This window comes from Bos taurus, chromosome 19 (genome assembly GCF_002263795.3).
Source record: "Bos taurus isolate L1 Dominette 01449 registration number 42190680 breed Hereford chromosome 19, ARS-UCD2.0, whole genome shotgun sequence".
Lineage (NCBI taxonomy): Eukaryota > Metazoa > Chordata > Mammalia > Artiodactyla > Bovidae > Bos > Bos taurus.
In genome coordinates this window covers 40,323,999-40,339,565 of record NC_037346.1, presented here as the reverse complement: position 1 = coordinate 40,339,565, position 15,567 = coordinate 40,323,999, and the positions used below count along the sequence as shown (strand labels likewise).

The 15,567-nt window shown below is 55.3% G+C and overlaps 2 protein-coding genes across 10 annotated transcripts in view; one reads left to right on the top strand and one right to left on the bottom strand.

Annotated features, from left to right (window-relative positions):
* The window catches only part of MED24 (mediator complex subunit 24), a 44,190-nt gene extending 38,791 nt beyond the window's left edge, over positions 1–5,399 (top strand). For 7 of the 8 annotated variants that reach the window (XM_059878343.1, XM_059878346.1, XM_059878345.1 and 4 more), the window contains 7 exons: positions 1,924–2,188; positions 2,438–2,619; positions 2,786–2,876; positions 3,177–3,276; positions 4,187–4,267; positions 4,534–4,682; positions 4,843–5,399. In XM_059878343.1, the coding sequence (XP_059734326.1) occupies positions 1,924–2,188; positions 2,438–2,619; positions 2,786–2,876; positions 3,177–3,276; positions 4,187–4,267; positions 4,534–4,682; positions 4,843–4,959 (985 nt within the window). In that variant the 3' untranslated portion in view covers positions 4,960–5,399. Of the gene's footprint in view, positions 1–1,923; positions 2,189–2,295; positions 2,620–2,785; positions 2,877–3,176; positions 3,277–4,186; positions 4,268–4,533; positions 4,683–4,842 lie in introns of those variants that run through there. The other variant, XR_009491600.1, reaches the window with a different exon arrangement.
* A 1,256-nt stretch (positions 5,400–6,655) lies between these two features.
* On the bottom strand, positions 6,656–9,767 carry CSF3 (colony stimulating factor 3). Of its 2 annotated transcripts, none has more exons than XM_010816215.3 (5): positions 8,903–9,767; positions 8,643–8,797; positions 8,141–8,248; positions 7,849–7,950; positions 6,656–7,623 (listed from the first exon to the last, which is right to left on the bottom strand). In XM_010816215.3, the coding sequence occupies exons 1-5, from the start codon at positions 8,913–8,915 to the stop codon at positions 7,459–7,461; spliced, it is 543 nt and encodes a 180-aa protein (XP_010814517.1). In that variant the 5' UTR covers positions 8,916–9,767; the 3' UTR covers positions 6,656–7,458. The 2 variants fall into 2 exon arrangements, with proteins under 2 accessions (XP_010814517.1, NP_776453.1); NM_174028.1 differs by having other exon boundaries at positions 7,849–7,995; positions 8,903–8,967.
* Positions 9,768–15,567: the final 5,800 nt, after the last annotated feature.

Sequence of the window (15,567 nt, the reverse complement as noted above, 5' to 3'; positions counted from 1 at the left end):
AACAGGGCTTGTCTTAGCTCTGTCCCTCTCCAGGAGCTGTAGAGCCCCTCTATAGTGTACAGGCTGTGGGCCTGTCCACCGCCTCCCTACCCTGCCCCCACTCCCATCTTCTGTGACTTTTTCTTCCCTGGACTTTTCAGAGACTTGAAAAACCTCCCTAGCAACTTCAGCTATGTTGAGTTCAGGGGGTGTGTGTTTGTGTACTCATCCAGTAAGCTTTTTTAAAACATTGTGGTAAAAAAAAATACATAATCTAAAATTTACCACCTTAGCCATTTTTAAGATAACAGCTCATTTTTATTTTTTTGTGACTCTGCTGAGCCTTTTTTGCTGCACATGGGCTTTCTCTAGTTGTGGTGAGCTGGGACTACTCTTCATTGCAGTGCATGGGCTTCTCATCGTGGTGGCCGCTCGTTGCGGAGTGCGGGCTATGAAGGGCACTTGGGCTCAGCAGTTGTGACTCTCAGGCCCTAGAGTCTGTAGGCTTCAGTAGCTGTGGCGCACAGGCTTTCTTACACTGAGACATGTGGAATCTTCCAGCCCAAGGATCGAACCCATGTCCCCTGTACTGGTGGGTGGATTCTCCACTGTACCACCAGGTCCAGGGTACGGTTCAGTGGTGTGTTACGTATATTCACGTTGTTGAGAAGCATCTCTAGAAGCTTTCATCTTGTAACTCTGAGCCTGGACCAACACCACCCCTTCCTGTCCCTCCCCAGCCCCTGGACCCATTATACACCACCCCTTCCTGTCCTTCCCCAAGCACCTGGCAACCACCATCCTAGCTTCTGTTTCTGTGCATTTGACTACTTTAGATCCCCCGTATAAGTGGAATCATATCCTGTTTACCTTTTGGTGGTGGGCATATCTCACTTTGTGTAATGTTCCTCAAAGTTCAGCCACATCATGGCACGTGTCAGGACTTTCTTGCTTTTTTAAGGCTGGATGACATTCCATTGTATGTATATGTTGTATTTTGCTCATCTGTTGCTCAGCTGATGGACACGTGGGTTTCTTCCACTTCTTGGCTGTTGTGACTAGTGCTGTTACGAATGTGGGCTTGCACCAAACCTTAAGTTATGAGTGATGACCCACAAGGTAGCCGTCAGAATGTCTTTTAAGGGAAAAAATGGAAACACAGCTGACATGAGATCTGGAGGGTCTTTTCCCCTGCCTCCTTCTCTGTTCCTGCCCTCCTTCCTCATCCTCCTCCCACAAATCAGGGACTGTTTTCTTTGATATAATTAATTCTGAGCACCCTCACTGCTGTCTGGGAAATCTGTGGCTCCATCCTGCAGGTGGGAAAAGTGGCTACGAAAGTCATGGTGACTTTCCCAGAGCCACGCAGTGTTCCCTGAACGGTTAGCTCTCAGGCCCAGGCCTGCATTCACCATCAGGGACTCCTGTCATGAGGAAATTCCTGGATGTACTTATATTTGCCCAGCTACCAAGGGCCGGGAAGAGTTTTGTGGGGCAGCCCTTGGGCCCCTGTCCTGGAAGTAACAGTTTACTTTGGGAGGAAGCCAAGGCCGGGTGGGGAATCCCCCTCAGCCGAGGGAAGTGATTGTATTTATCAATATTGACGCCAGAGGATTGGCAGGCCCGGGCCTGGAAGGTGGGGGAAATTGGAGGGAGAGACTGAGAGAGAAAAAGTATGAATGTGTTGCTGAAATGACCTGAGAGGGAAGTGCCCCACCGACCCCCCGTAGGCTCGGTGCTGGCACAGGGCTGGTGGGGTCACGTCTGCTCGGGGTTTGCAACTTCCTCTTGTCCCCTCCCTCCCTCAGCACAGAATGGGGCTGACTCCGCGGTTCGTGGTTCCGTAACCCTAATCCTGGGAGGAGTGGGGCCTGGATGTTTCCGCCCCGACTCTCACCCTGGCCGCTGAACCTGCACCGCCGGCCCTCTCCCCCTCCGCCGCAGGGTGGTGATCATGAGCTCCATCCTGGAGCACATGTGTGCGGACGTGCTGCAGCAGACCGCCACGCAGATTAAGTTCCCGTCCACGGGCATGGACACCATGCCCTACTGGAACCTGCTGCCCCCCAAGCGGCCCATCAAGGAGGTGCTCACCGACATATTTGCTAAGGTGCTGGAGAAGGGATGGGTGGACAGCCGCTCCATCCACATCTTTGACACCCTGCTGCACATGGGTGGCGTCTACTGGTTCTGCAACAACCTGATTAAGGTACGGGAGTGCTGGGGGAGGGCCGTGGGAGCAGGCACCCTCAGACTGCCAGAGACAGGCCCGATGGGACTGAGCTAGGTCTGCTTGTCTGGCTCCCCACCCCCCAGCCTGGCGAATCCTGGCTCGAGAAGGTTCCTTGGGCTCCAGAGGCCAGTCCTCGCCTGGGGCGCTCCTGGGCTCTGAGGGAGCTGTGGGATGTCACTGCCCCGTGTTGCGGGCCCTCAGCTCCTGGGCCCCCCCTGCCCCCAGGAGCTGTTGAAGGAGACACGGAAGGAGCACACACTGCGGGCGGTGGAGCTGCTGTACTCCGTCTTCTGTCTGGACATGCAGCAGGCGACCCTGGTCCTGCTGGGCCACATCCTGCCAGGCCTGCTCACTGACTCTTCCAAGTGGCACAGCCTCATGGACCCCCCTGGCACCGCTCTCGCCAAGTAGGGTTCCGTGCGGAGCCTCCAGTCCCCCAGCCTGGTGTTGGGCGCCCCGCCTGGGCCCCACCCTGGAAGCTGGACTGTGGGGAAGCCCTGTCGGGTGGGGCCTGGTCAGCGGGCACAGAAGCCCCCTTTGATTTTCCCCCCATCTCCTGGACCCCTTTGCCAGGCTGGCCGTCTGGTGTGCCCTGAGTTCGTACTCCTCCCACAAGGGGCAGGCATCCTCCCGCCAAAAGAAGAGACATCGGGAAGACATTGAGGTATGAGGGCACCCCTTCCCATTCCCTTGCCCACATACGTATGCTGAGCCTTTCTTTTAAGAGGCACCTTCCTGGGCACAGGCAGCCAGGCATGGCCCCTGCCCCTGGGCCACTGTGTTGGGTGACTGTGTGGGAGGGTCTCTCCCTAGGGTGGTGGGAGGGTGGCAAGAGGGAAGGTCCCCCCCCGGAGATACTGCCTGCGGCCTGTGGGGACTTGACTCCTAGCTGAGTTCCAGCCACCTTCCTCATCCTGGGAGATGTCGGAGTGCAGAGGTGGTGACGTGACTCCTCTGCCCCCAGGATTACATCAGCCTCTTCCCCTTGGACGACATGCAGCCCTCGAAGCTGATGCGCCTGCTGAGCTCCAATGAGGAAGATGCAAATATCCTTTCGAGTCCCAGTGAGTGTGTGGACAGGGCCAGGTGGCCGCTTCCTTTCCGGGAGCTCATGCCTGCAGAGAGGCTCTCTGCTCTGCCCCAGCATCCCTCTGGCTGGCCCAAGGGGGCGTGGTGGGCGTTTGCCCCACTCTGCCCCCTCCGGCTGCTCAGTTTCGCACCCTGGAGACACTGGAGGCTGCTGTGATCTCTCCCTCAGGGTTGGCACTCTCTTACCCAGATCCCAGCCCAGCCCAGGGTGCACAGCTGACCCCTCCCCACCCCTCGCCCCAGTGAGTTCACTGCCTCAGGCACAGACTGTGCCCTTGACTCAGCCCTGACCTTCCTTCCCCTGAAATGGGCCCTGAGGCCTGGAGCAGCCTGGGCTGGGGCTGGACTGCTCCCCACTCTTCCTGTCAGGAGAACAGCCCTCCCCCACCTGCTTCCCTAGATGTCGTCATGCCTCCCTGCCAAGGGGTCTTCTGTGGCATTTAGTTTTTCCTGTTTCCAGAGGTTTCTCCTGAGGCTGGGGGTTCTCTGGGGCCTTAAGGGATTAGGGGACCAGTGTGCTTAAGGAGAGGAAAGGTGAAGGGTCTGCCATGCACAGACCCCTTGGCTAGTTACTGGGCTAGTGACTCTTGGCTAGTTAATTAGCAAACCTTAGCCTCTGCTTCTTTGTCTGTAAAACGGAGATGTGAGGATTTATCGGTTTCACCTGTGTACAGCCTGCAGATTGGTGCCTGGTGGTGCTGACCTAACGTTAGTTCTTCTTTCTTATCTGCTTGTGCCGGTGTCTGTATTTGGGGCCCATGTAACTGGACCCAAGGACCTTCTCTGGGTGGGCCCTCCACTCCTGAGGGGTGAGAGCTTCCCCTGGGACAGTGGTTTTGATTACAAGAGGCCATTTCCTCTGTGCTCCCTCATTTGTCCCCACAGCCGACCGGTCCATGAGCAGCTCCCTGTCGGCCTCCCAGCTCCACACAGTCAACATGAGAGATCCACTGAACCGAGTTCTGGGTGAGGCCTCCCACCCCGGTTCCCGAACCTCGTGTCCTCTGCCTCATTCCCTTCCTCGCCTCTGGCCCATCTTCCCTGAGCGCCAGCTCTCCTGTGCCCCAGCCCCATCGAGTCCTCTGGCTCGCCCTCAGCTTTCTTAAGTACTTTTTCTTTTTGATGTACCCGTTTTGGGGACACCCTTGGCACTTCTTTCTTCTTCCAGAATCTGGCCGCTTCCCAAGCCCTTCTCATGGGAGTCTTCTCCTTCCCCCCTCTTTTCCACATAGCCAACCTGTTCCTGCTCATTTCCTCCATCCTGGGCTCTCGGACCGCCGGCCCCCACACACAGTTCGTGCAGTGGTTCATGGAAGAGTGTGTGGACTGCCTGGAGCAGGGCAGCCGAGGCAGCATCCTGCAGTTCATGCCCTTCACCACCGTGAGTGCCCCCCCGCCCCCGGCCCAGCCGGCCCCTGTCCAGCTCAGAGCGGGTCAGCAAGTCTCAGGAGAGCTCAGGGTCCAGTGGCCAGTGGGAAGGGGCTTGTTCCCCCAGGCGTCGCGCCCATCACCGCCCGGCTCAGCAGCTGTCTGTCTGACAGGTATCGGAACTGGTGAAGGTGTCGGCCATGTCCAGCCCCAAGGTAGTTCTGGCCATCACGGACCTCAGCCTGCCCTTGGGCCGCCAGGTGGCCGCCAAAGCCATCGCCGCCCTCTGAGGGGCTTGGCGTGGCCACGGGGGCTGGCAGGAGGGTTCCAGCCCTGTGCGCCTCGGAAGGGAACGTGCAGAACGATGAGCCATCGTTGCTCACATGCACATGACGTAACCTCCCCTGGTCAGTTTCCAGATCTTTTCCCTGCTCCTGACTTCTGACCTCTAAGACGGCTCCCAGTTTCTTTCATAATTTCCTGTCCCCACTGCCAGTACCTTCTGTGCATGAGCAGCCTGCTTCCTTCACTCAGAGCAGGCTCGCTTCAACACCCCCCACCTCACCCCCACCCGCCTGCTTGTCGCCTTCCAAGAGTGGATTTGCCTCCGAGGAGCTTTACGGGTGTGGGGGTGTGTGTGTGTGTGTATATATATGTATATATATTTTATTACATGAGGTGTGTTTGCCTTTTCTCAGTTGTAAATAAAGGCTTCATGGATCCCTTTATAGCCATCGGTGCCCGTGTCTGGCGTGGGTGGAGAGCACTGTCTTCTCCTTGGCCCCGTGCAGTCTGGTGGTAGAGGAGGCAGGCGAGGAGTTCATGGGAGGGATGGGCTCAGCTTCCCGTGTTTGTCCACTCGGTAGGGGCAGGGCAGGGCACAGGAGCAGCTTCCCTTCCTCATACCTGCCAGCTGCCTCCCCCTGCTTGCAAAGTCTGATTGACTCTGCAAAGGGAGAGGTTTTGGCTGAGGCCCCTCTGGTGCTGGGGTAGGGTGTCTTGTTCGTTCTGATGTTTCCCAGCCCTTCCAAGCCCCACCCAGAGTCTCACTGGCCCGGAGTTTCCTCTCCGGAGGAGGACTGACTTGGGGGATGAGGGGTGAGGGGGGCTGAGGGACCACGGGGGATGAGGGCAGGAGCTCTGTTTAACCCTTCCTTGCTTGTGTCACACATCTCCAAGCCCTGGCTTCTTCAGGACCAACCACAGGGAGAGGGCACCCTGAGCTGCACAGCTGGGGATTCTAGCCCTCTCAGCCCGACTTTGCTTCTGAGGACCCAGTGGGGAAGGGGAGTGGGAGGTGACTCGAGCCAAGGATGGGAATCTTGGGAGGGGACCCGGGGACTGGTTGGCTGTCTGGGTGTCCTGGGTCTGCTGGCAGCAGCCCAGAAGCACATGTGCGTCCTTGGCCAAGAGGTTTGCCTCGGACCTGTGCTGTGACGCGGCCCCTCCATTCTCCCCAGATGTGAGTTCAGGCTGCGGGCTCCCCGCCAGGTCAGAAGCAGAGCTCAACGAGGGAGAGAAGTGCAGAGCCTGGAATTTGGGGTTGGATCCAAGCTGTCACCCTGACCTCAGCTCCCTGGTCTATAAAAGGCCCTTCATAATCCTATCTTTATGGGCAGCTGTGAGCACAGGAGGGTGAAAGTTTATGGAAGGTGGTAGACTGAAGCGAATACTAAATCTTCCCTTGCGTCAGGCCCACGTCCATCTGCGTCTGGACTGTTGAGTGCCCCCAGCTCACTCTCTCCTCTCCCGGTACCGCTGACCCATCTGCTTCCTGTTCACCCGCTAGGCCGTGGCTCCATGAGGGCAGGGACCACGCCTGCCTCATTACCGCTGCGCCCCAGCACCCGGCCTGGCGTCTGTACCAAGTGGGTGCCAAGGAATGACCGCACCTCCTCTTCCCTCCCTTGGGCCTCGCCCGCCATTCAACTCCCCACCCGCAACCCCTGGCCAGGCACCAGCTGGACTCAAGAAGGAGGAAGGCCATTTACTGGAGACAAACACTTTATTATTGTGAAGTTTGGCTACAGGGAGAAAGTGGGGGCCGGGGTGGAAAGTGAACAGTTGAGTGTTCTCTCACACCCCGTCACACAAGCTCCCTCATCTTTCCTTTCCATTTCCCAGTCTCACCCAGCAAGGCAGAGACATACGACCATCTGCCCAGCCCAAAAGAGAGTCAGAATCCTGACCCTAACCCCGGTAGGGTGGAGCAAGGTCATGACCCTCATGGCGTCTCTAGTGCATCCAGAAAAACAAGAGGCGTCACTGATGCCTGGGCTCCCCACACGAGGAGTCAAAATGTGCTTGAAAAAAGTCTTGACGAAGTTTCCCCAGCAAATTTGTGGGACCCCAGAGTCAAGCATCCCACTCCAGCTGCCTCTGCTGGGCTTCATGCCCGAATGCAGGGCCGGAGCCAGGGGGCAAGGACCCAGTTGGGGAACACTGCTGTTTAAATATTAAACAGAGCTGTCTCATCTCCCACTTGGGAGACTTCCCGATGCTTCCAAGGGCCCCGAGGTGGGCATCCTCAGGGTAGGGGTTCACTGCAGCTCTCCCCAGAACCCACCGCGGAGCCAAGCCTGGAGCAGCCACAAGAAGTAATACTTGGTATTTACCAACTCCCTCCCAATCCCAGTATGCAAGATGGAGAGTTTTCCCCACATGGAGGTGAAAGGAAGGACCCAGGAGCCTGGGGCTCCTTTCTGTGCTTCCCTGTCTTTAAATATTAGGTTTAAATAAGCATAAATATTAAATACAGAGATAAATACATGAGAGGGGAAGCGCTGTGCTCAGGGCTCAGCAAGGTAGCGCAGGCCACGGTATGCCAGCTCCAGGAAACGATGCAGCTGGGAAGCAACCAGGACCCCTCCTGCTCTGCGTTGGAAGGCTGAAGTGAAGGTCGGCATGGCGCCCTGGGTGGGCTGCACAGCGGGGGCCGCCCCCAGGTCCTCCATCTGTGGGGGAGGATGAGGTCAGCAGTCAGGGCGTGTTGGCACAGGAAAGGAAGGCCAGGGGCTGATGGGCTGTGGCAGGTCCAGGGTTCACAGTGGAGCCAGGACAAGAACCAGGTCCAGGGACTTGGTTCAGCCCTAGAGAACTCCAGGGCCCCAGGCTTGCAGCACCACCTTGGGACCAGCTCAGTTCTGCCCTTAAAGCCTGCTGCTCCCAAGGAGACTCACCTGCAGCCAGATGTTCGTGGCAAAGTCAGTGACGTCCAGCTGCAGTGTGTCCAAGGTGGGGGCCAGCTCTGGGGAGATGCCCGCCAGGGCCTGCAGGAGGCCCTGGTAGAGAAAGAGGCCGCCGTGTAGTTGGTTCAGGCAGCTCGTCTGGGGGGTCAGGTGGGAGAGTCAGGGGACGCCACCTGGGGTGCTCCCCTTAGGGTCCCTGCGTGGAGCCTAGAGAACTGGGGAGCCTTACAGGTCAGTCTGCCCTCCCGCCCCCTCATCTCCCTTCTCCCCTTGGGACACTCACCAGCTGCAGGGACTGGCTGGAGCAGCTGCTTAGGGGAGCCTGGGGGATGCCCAGAGAGTGCCTGAGCAGCATCAGCTCCTCCGGGTGGCACAGCTTGTGGGCGGCACACTGCGGTGGGAAGGATGCTGGGTGAGGGGCCAGCTCCTCCTCCTCCTCCTCCCCAAGCGCCCCCACCTCTCCACCTCCACATCTCTGCCTCCCCAGCCCTCCTGCCAGGCTTCTCAGCCCCCTTCTTCCATCCAAGCTCCCAGCCAACCCTTCCCAGCACTGTCACCTAGAGGCTCTTTCCCCAGTTCCTTGCCAGCCGCCCTCCGGGCTGGGCCTCTCCTGATTCTCCTTTTCCCCCAGTGTCTTCTCTCACCACGCGTTCCTTCCTGCTGCCCTTTCCCACACTGCCTTCAGCCCCGCTCTCTTCCTCAGCGCCCCCGTGTGCCTCCTTCCCTCCCTGCCCTGCTGGAGCATCTGTCCCCTCCCCGTCCCCACGCTGGCCTCCCTCACTCACCAGCCTCTCCTGCAGCTCGGCGCCATCAGCCTGGATTTTCCTCACTTGCTCTAAGCACTTGAGCAGGAAGCTCTGGGGCAGGGATCGGGCAGGGCCAAGGGGGGTGGCTTCGTGCACCGTCCAGAGCGCACTGTGCCAGAGGAGCAGCTGCAGGACTGAGAGCAGATGGGGGCTCAGGAGAAGTGCAGACCTTTCTGGAAGCCCAGGCACCCCTGCCCGCTGCTGCCGCAGCTCTCCCCTCCCAGGACCCAGACACTCACCCATCAGCTTCATGGGGCTCTGGGCAGAAGGCTCAGCCAAGGGTCTGGGTGGGGCTGTAGGTTCTGGGTTCTGTCAGGGACCAGCTCCTGGGGCCTTTATATTCAAGCCCATGGAGGTCTGGGAGGAAATTACCTGGTGCTGCGACTAACGCTTAGTAATAGCTTCCCAAGTTTTATGCAAATTTGTTGTCCAGGACAATGCAGGGGGGTTGGGACCAAAAAAAAAGTGTTTGCGAAAGTTTTGTGAAATTGTGGAATCTCTGATTCTTCTTTGACGTCTTGCCCCTCTCAGACTCCCTTCCTCCCCTCAGCCCCACCCAGGTCTGAATTGCCCCAGAGTGTTTGAACTGAACCTCTGAACCAAACTGAGCTAATGATAAAAGCCCGGGAGGCTGGAGTCTGGTTGAACCTCAAGGAAGAGGCAGGCCTGGGGCCCTCCTCCGTCCCTCCCTCCGCTGGCATATCTCCTGGGTCAGCCCCATTAAGCCGCTCTCTCTCGGGATCCTTAAGCCACCTGCTCCCCAGGCCCCCAATTTGGAGAAAGAAGAAACTAGTTGCCTCATTTCTATCCCCCCAAGTCCCAGGCGATAGAAATCGCCTCTCTGCCCTCTTGAGGGGCCAGAGGCCTGAGGTAGGGACGTTGGGATCTGGCCGCCTGTCCCTGCCCCACACTCTGATGGGCATCCTCCTGGACTCCATCCTGAACTGATTAGCTGGGAACTCCCCAATCCCCCCATGACTCATCCCTTTGCCCCCGGAATCCTGGCAGGGACCAGAGGAAACCGGATGTCTGTCCCGGATGAAGCAAGACCCTTCGAGGCTCTTGGGCCCCCTGACCTTGTCCCTCCTCCTCCTCTTGCACTGACCGCCCCCCACCCTCACCCCCTGCTAGTGCCTCAGCGCTTTGGAGTTGAGGGTCTGGGACAGGTGGCTTCCCTGGCGGGGTTCACTGCCAGCGGGCGAGTGTGTGCTGCCCTGAGGGGAGAAGGGCTGGGGTGAGAAAGAAGAAACCACCTGGCCTCAAACCCAAGAACCACGCACTGTCCAGGCTGGGAGAACTTGGGCGTCTGTTCCAACATGGTGAACTGGGTCAGTGAGTGAAGAGGCTCGCCCAAGGTCATGGATAGCAGAGTCAGAGTTATAACCCAGACCTCTGCGTCGGGTCTGAGTGTTTTCCACAGGCCATGGGGCCTGCCTGGGGCAGTGTGGCCAACTGCATCTGAGACTATCACTTTCCCTCCCAGTTAACCCCCCCAGGTGCCAGAACAGTCTTGGGAAGAGGAGTGGGTGTGTCTGACTGGTCCAGGCCATCTCTGGGGTGGAGGTGCCCCCTGGTGGTCACAGCTGGCAGGGCCAACAACTATGAATCAATTCACGTCCTGCCTCTGGTCCTGGCCATGCTGGACAGCCCTGGCCCCGACTCTACCTTAGGCCAGGCAACTGATTAAGCCCAGTTCTATGCCCACCTTCATGGGAAGAGAGGGGTGAATTTAGCAGAACTGTTGAGAGGCAGGGCAAGAGTTCTCACAGTCATGCCTCCTCTCCCTCGCCTTAAGAACCTCCAGAGTACACAGCCCACCACAGATAATGTGTTGGGCAGTCCCCGTTGTTATTGTCGCTAAATCAGGTCAGACTCTTTGTAACCCCATGGACTGCTGCACAGCGGGCTTCCCTGTCCTCTGCAGTCTCCTGGAGTTTGCTTAAATTCTTGTGCATTGAGTCCATGATGCCATCCAACCATCTCATCCTCTGGCACCCTCTTCCCCTGCCCCCAGTGTTTTCAGCATCAGGGTCTTTTCCAGTTAGGCGGCTCTTTGCATCAGGTGGCCAAAGTATTGGAGCATCAGCATCAGTCCTTCCAATGAATATTCAGGGTTGATTTCCTTTAGGATTGACTGGTTTGATTTCTTTGCAGTCCAAGGAGCACTTCCTGCACACTGGCAAATGCACTGTTTTAATAAGCCTTATGACAAAGTTACCAGAAAGATCTCCCCCTTTACAGAAGATGAATCGGATCTTGAAGAGGTTAAATGACTTGCCCCCAAATAGCAGAGCCAAGGTCTGCCCTGTGCCCGAGTCTTCAGCTCTTAAGTATTGAATCTCTGCGTTTTGCCTTCCTCACCTGTGACCAGGCCAGCTCTGGACCCAAACTTTAATTTTCACTTACAATGCAGGTGTTTCAGATGTTGGGCTCAGAAAATGCTAATTCTAACAAGGGTGGCCAGAATGGTGAAAGGACTCAAGATGTTGATTTGAAAAAAAGCAGACTTTTCTTTAAAAAAAAAATGGTTTTTGGTGAAGGGGCTGTGCCATGCGGCACCTTAGTTCCCAGACCAGGGATTGAACCTGAAACACAGTCTTAACCACCGGCCCACCAGGAATGTCCGCAAACTGGCAGTTTTGTCTGGCAAAGAGGAGAGGGTTGCTGCATGGTTTCAGGGACCAGAAGTGGGATAGGGAGTGGAAGCCACGGCCAGTCAATTTTCAGCTCAAGAGGAGAGTGTTCTAACTACCGGAGGTGTTGAAGGATAGGGTGGGCTGCTTCCAGAGAAAGTGGGACTGTCTGGCCAGGGAGGTGTTCTGGCCTCCATCCCACACAGAGAGAATCTGGGTGAATGCTGGCTGACAGTTACAGGACACCTCTTACATGCCAGGCATCTTCCATGACATGTTCGTCTTTCATCCTGTCAACCGAGTGTGCATAATCTCCATTATAGACAACGGTTGGCTTCAGAGAAGGGAAAGGCCCAAGATCACAGAACAAATCAGGGGCAGGATTTGTGGCCACCCTTCCTGAGCCCCTGTCATTCTTACTGCACTGCCTTCCTATTCAGAGAGATGTACTTTTTGGATGACAGCTCAGTCCAGGTTTCAGCCCCACCCGTGAGAGAGTAAAGACCAGGCAGAGAGATAGTTACTGGTTCTGATACATGTGGGCTGAGCCAGACTGAAACGATCTCTCAAAGGGCCTGGCCCCAGAGACCCCCAGCTGTTATTCACTCTTCCAGCTTCCTCAGGGCTTTCCCAGTTATTTCTCAATAGCCAGAGCGGGTGGATAGCTTCCACTCACACTTCCTGTTTTCATCTGGAACTGGGCTTGGAGCACTTCCCACCCACCCACCCCCCTTTATTTTTGGCTACAACACGCACCACATGGGGATCTTAGTTCCCCAACTAGGGATCAAACCTGTGCCCCAGTGGATGCACTGAGTCCTAACCACGGGACTGCCAGGGAAGCCCCAGAGAGTCTTTATACAGGCTCTGGAGTAATGCCTTTGCTGCAGACTTGGCCTGTGGGCTGAGATATGTACACCCCAAGTTGAGAATGAGTGTTACATTTTTTTAAATGGCTGGAAAAAAATCAAAAGAATATTTTATCGCATGTAAAAATCACGAAAAGCCAGTGTTCATAAATAATTTGTTCAGGACTTCCCTGGTAGCCCAGTGATTAAGAATCTGCTTGCCAATGCAGGGAACACGGATTCAATCACTGGCCTGGGAAGATCCCACAGGTCGCAGGGCGACTAAGCCCGGGTGCCACGACTACTGAGTCTGTGCTCTAGAGCCCACAGGCCACAACTGCTGAGCCCACACACTGCAAGTACTGCAGCCTATACACCCAGGGCTTGCAGTCCAAGGCCAGAGTAGCCACCGCAGCGAGAAGCCTCTGCACTGCACCTGGAGAGCAGCCCCTGCTCGCTGCAACCAGAGAAAGCCCCCTCACAGCAGTGAAGACCCAGCACAGCCCAAAATAAATAATTTGTTTACATATTGTTTACGCAGGTCCCCTTTCAAGAAGGGCAGAAGCGAATAGTTGTAACCGCGGATATGGCTCACAAGTCTAAAAAACGTACTGTCAGACCCTTGAAGAAGAGTTTGCAAGCTGTGTACACACGACACATGTACAAAGGGACACACAGAAATGTGCTCTGGAATGTTGTTTGCAACAGGAAGCCAGTGGCCACCAGTAAATTAATGAATTGTGGCCCATTCACACCACGTGTGCCTCCCCACCCTTCCAGAATAAAAACCCACGAGGAAAGGATTTGGTTTTAGTCAATTGTATTCTTAGTCCTTGGAACGGTGCTGGGTGTGGGTTTAAACATGATTAGACTTCAAAACCCATATTGAGTGAAAGGAACTTCCTTTCAGGTGATACATCATTTGCAACGATTTAAAAACTCAAGACAATACCGTATGTTGTAGTAAAAGTAGAAAAGTGTAAACCGGAAGGCTACCCATTGAATTTAGCAGAGTGGCTGTCTTGAGGGAAAGATGGGCTTCAAACTTATGTCATGTTATTCTTTGTACTTCTCTGTAGTTTTCTAACTAAAAAACAAAACTGGGAGGTAGAGAACACAGTGAACTCTCCAAGCATAAAAAAAACACTGAATTTCTCCAGGAAAAGAAAGCCAAGCCAATGAGGATGAATTACAAGAAACTTCCAGATACTGAGCAGACAGAAAAATGGCCCATAGACTCAAGGTTGGTGAGAACCAGGAAATCATGACAAATAACCCCAACTCTGTGAACAGGATTGATACACTCTGATGCATTATCAACCAGGAAAGGGTCTGGGGCACTTTGGGCTGGTGGTGACTTCAAGACTGGTCATTTTGAATAATAACAATTACAACTAATTATCACACACTTTTGGCTGTGCTGCATCTTCGTTGCTGTGTGGGCTTTTCTCTAGTTGTGGTGAGCTGCGGCTACTCTCTAGCTGCGTCGCAAGCGCTTATTGTGGTGGCTTCTCTTGTGAAGCTCGGGCTCCAGGGCGCTTGGGCTTCAGTAGTTGGGGCTCTGAGCCCTGGGCAAAGCCTCAATAGTTGTGACACATGGGCTTAGTTGCTCTGCAACATGTGGGATCTTTCCAGGTGAGGGACAGAACCCGTGTCTCCTGCATTGGTAGGCAGATTCTTTATCACTGAGCCACCAGGGAAGCCCCAGAAAGTCATTTTAAAGGTCAGACAAAGGTCAAGGGCCAGAAGGACAGCAATGGGAGGACAAAAACCAACCAACCAGCAAGAAAGCAGAGCCGCAGGCTGAGACTGGAAGGCTGCACACACCCCACAGAATGGGACCCTCACTTGGCGTCACACAGGCCAGGGTTCACAGCCCACCTAAGCCTGTCCTCACACCCTGGAACGGCGTGGGGGCGATGCTCAGTTAGTCCTCATCCTTCCTGGAAGGGAACTAAAGATCTATTAGATTTTTAATTGGCCTATAAAATGGGGAAGAGATTGAATCCTTAGAAAATAAAGTTTGGATGCAAGGAATGAAAGCAAGGCCAGTCTAAAACATGCCTCTGATGGGATTAGGGCTATCCACAGATGAAAATGCAGTGCGTGCATGCCAAGTTGCTTCAGTCACGTCCCACTCTCTGCAACCCTATTGTATGGATTGTAGCCCGCCAGGTTCCTCTGTCCAGGCAAGAATACTGGAGTGGGTTGCCATGCCCTTCTCCAGGGGATCTTTCTGACCTAGGGCTTGAACCTGCATTTCTTTTGTCTCCTGCATTGGCCGACAGGTTCTTTACCACTACCGCCACCTGGGAATATACAGCGGACCTCGCCTAACAAACAAGACTTTGTTCAACTCGGTGTGCTAAGCACTGGGCAGTCCTGGAGACACAGATATGCCTCAAGTTCTCTAAGAGTCTGCAATCTAGTTGGAAAGATAAGGCTTTCATACAAACGACCTCCTAAGAGAAGAATTCCATTATCAGTAAGTGAGTGGTTCAGAAGCTGGGAAGTTGAATCACTAAGAGGCAGGATGTCTGGAAGACGTGTAGAAATCAGCAAGGTGGAGGGACTTCCTCGGTGGTCCAGGAGCTAAGACTTCCCACTCCCAGTACAGGGGGCCTGGGTTCAATCTCTGGTCAGGGAACTAGATCCCACATGCCGCCACTAAGAGTTGGCATGCTGAGACTAAAGATCCCGTTTGTTGCAACTAAAAAAGACAGATCCTACAGCTGCAGTGAAGATCGAAGATCCCGTGTGCAGCAACTGAGACCCGTGCCGTGCTAAGTTGCTTCAGTCGTGTCTGACTCTGTGCGACCCCATGAACTGTATGTGGCCTGCCAGGTTCCTCTGTCCATGGGATTCTCCAGGCAAGAATACCGGAGCGTATTGCCATTCCCTTCTCCAGATCTTCCAGACCCAGGGATTGAACTGGTGTGTCTTATGTCTAACCTGCATTAGCAGATGGGTTCTTTACCCCTAGCGCCACCTGGGAAGCCCAGTACAGCCAAATAAATATATATAAAAAAAGAAAATTAAAGAAATCAGCAAGCTGGAGAGCAAGAGAGGGATTGCAGCTGAGAGGGAGAAACCCATGAGGCATCGTTCAGATAACAGAGCTGGCAGGAAGGTATGGCACAAGTACGCCCCAGGTGCCAGCCCGAGAACACGAATATCGCAAATGACCTAACGAGGGGAGCGCCACTGGCAGTGGCTGAAGACTTGGAGAGCCGGGTAGGCCCACCGTCTCACCATATGCTGCTGGAGCAGGTGGGCTGGGGGCCAGAGAGCCCCCTCATGCCCGACCACTCCTCCCTGCTCTCAGGGAGGAGCCCATCCTCCCCCCTCAAGGGCCAGCTGGGCAGGACCCTGCTCCCAACATGGTGCAGCCTCGCTGGAGACCCTTCTCTCCTCACTGAATCT

What these genes read in the sequence shown, in the direction of transcription:
- CSF3 (NM_174028.1), bottom strand. An exon ending in CCGAGCTGCAGGAGAGGCTG is followed by an intron (nt 8,249 to 8,642) that starts GTGAGTGAGGGA and finishes TTCCCACCGCAG; the next exon opens with TGTGCCGCCCACAAGCTGTG. An exon ending in CCACGAACATCTGGCTGCAG is followed by an intron (nt 7,624 to 7,848) that starts GTGAGTCTCCTT and finishes CCTCCCCCACAG; the next exon opens with ATGGAGGACCTGGGGGCGGC.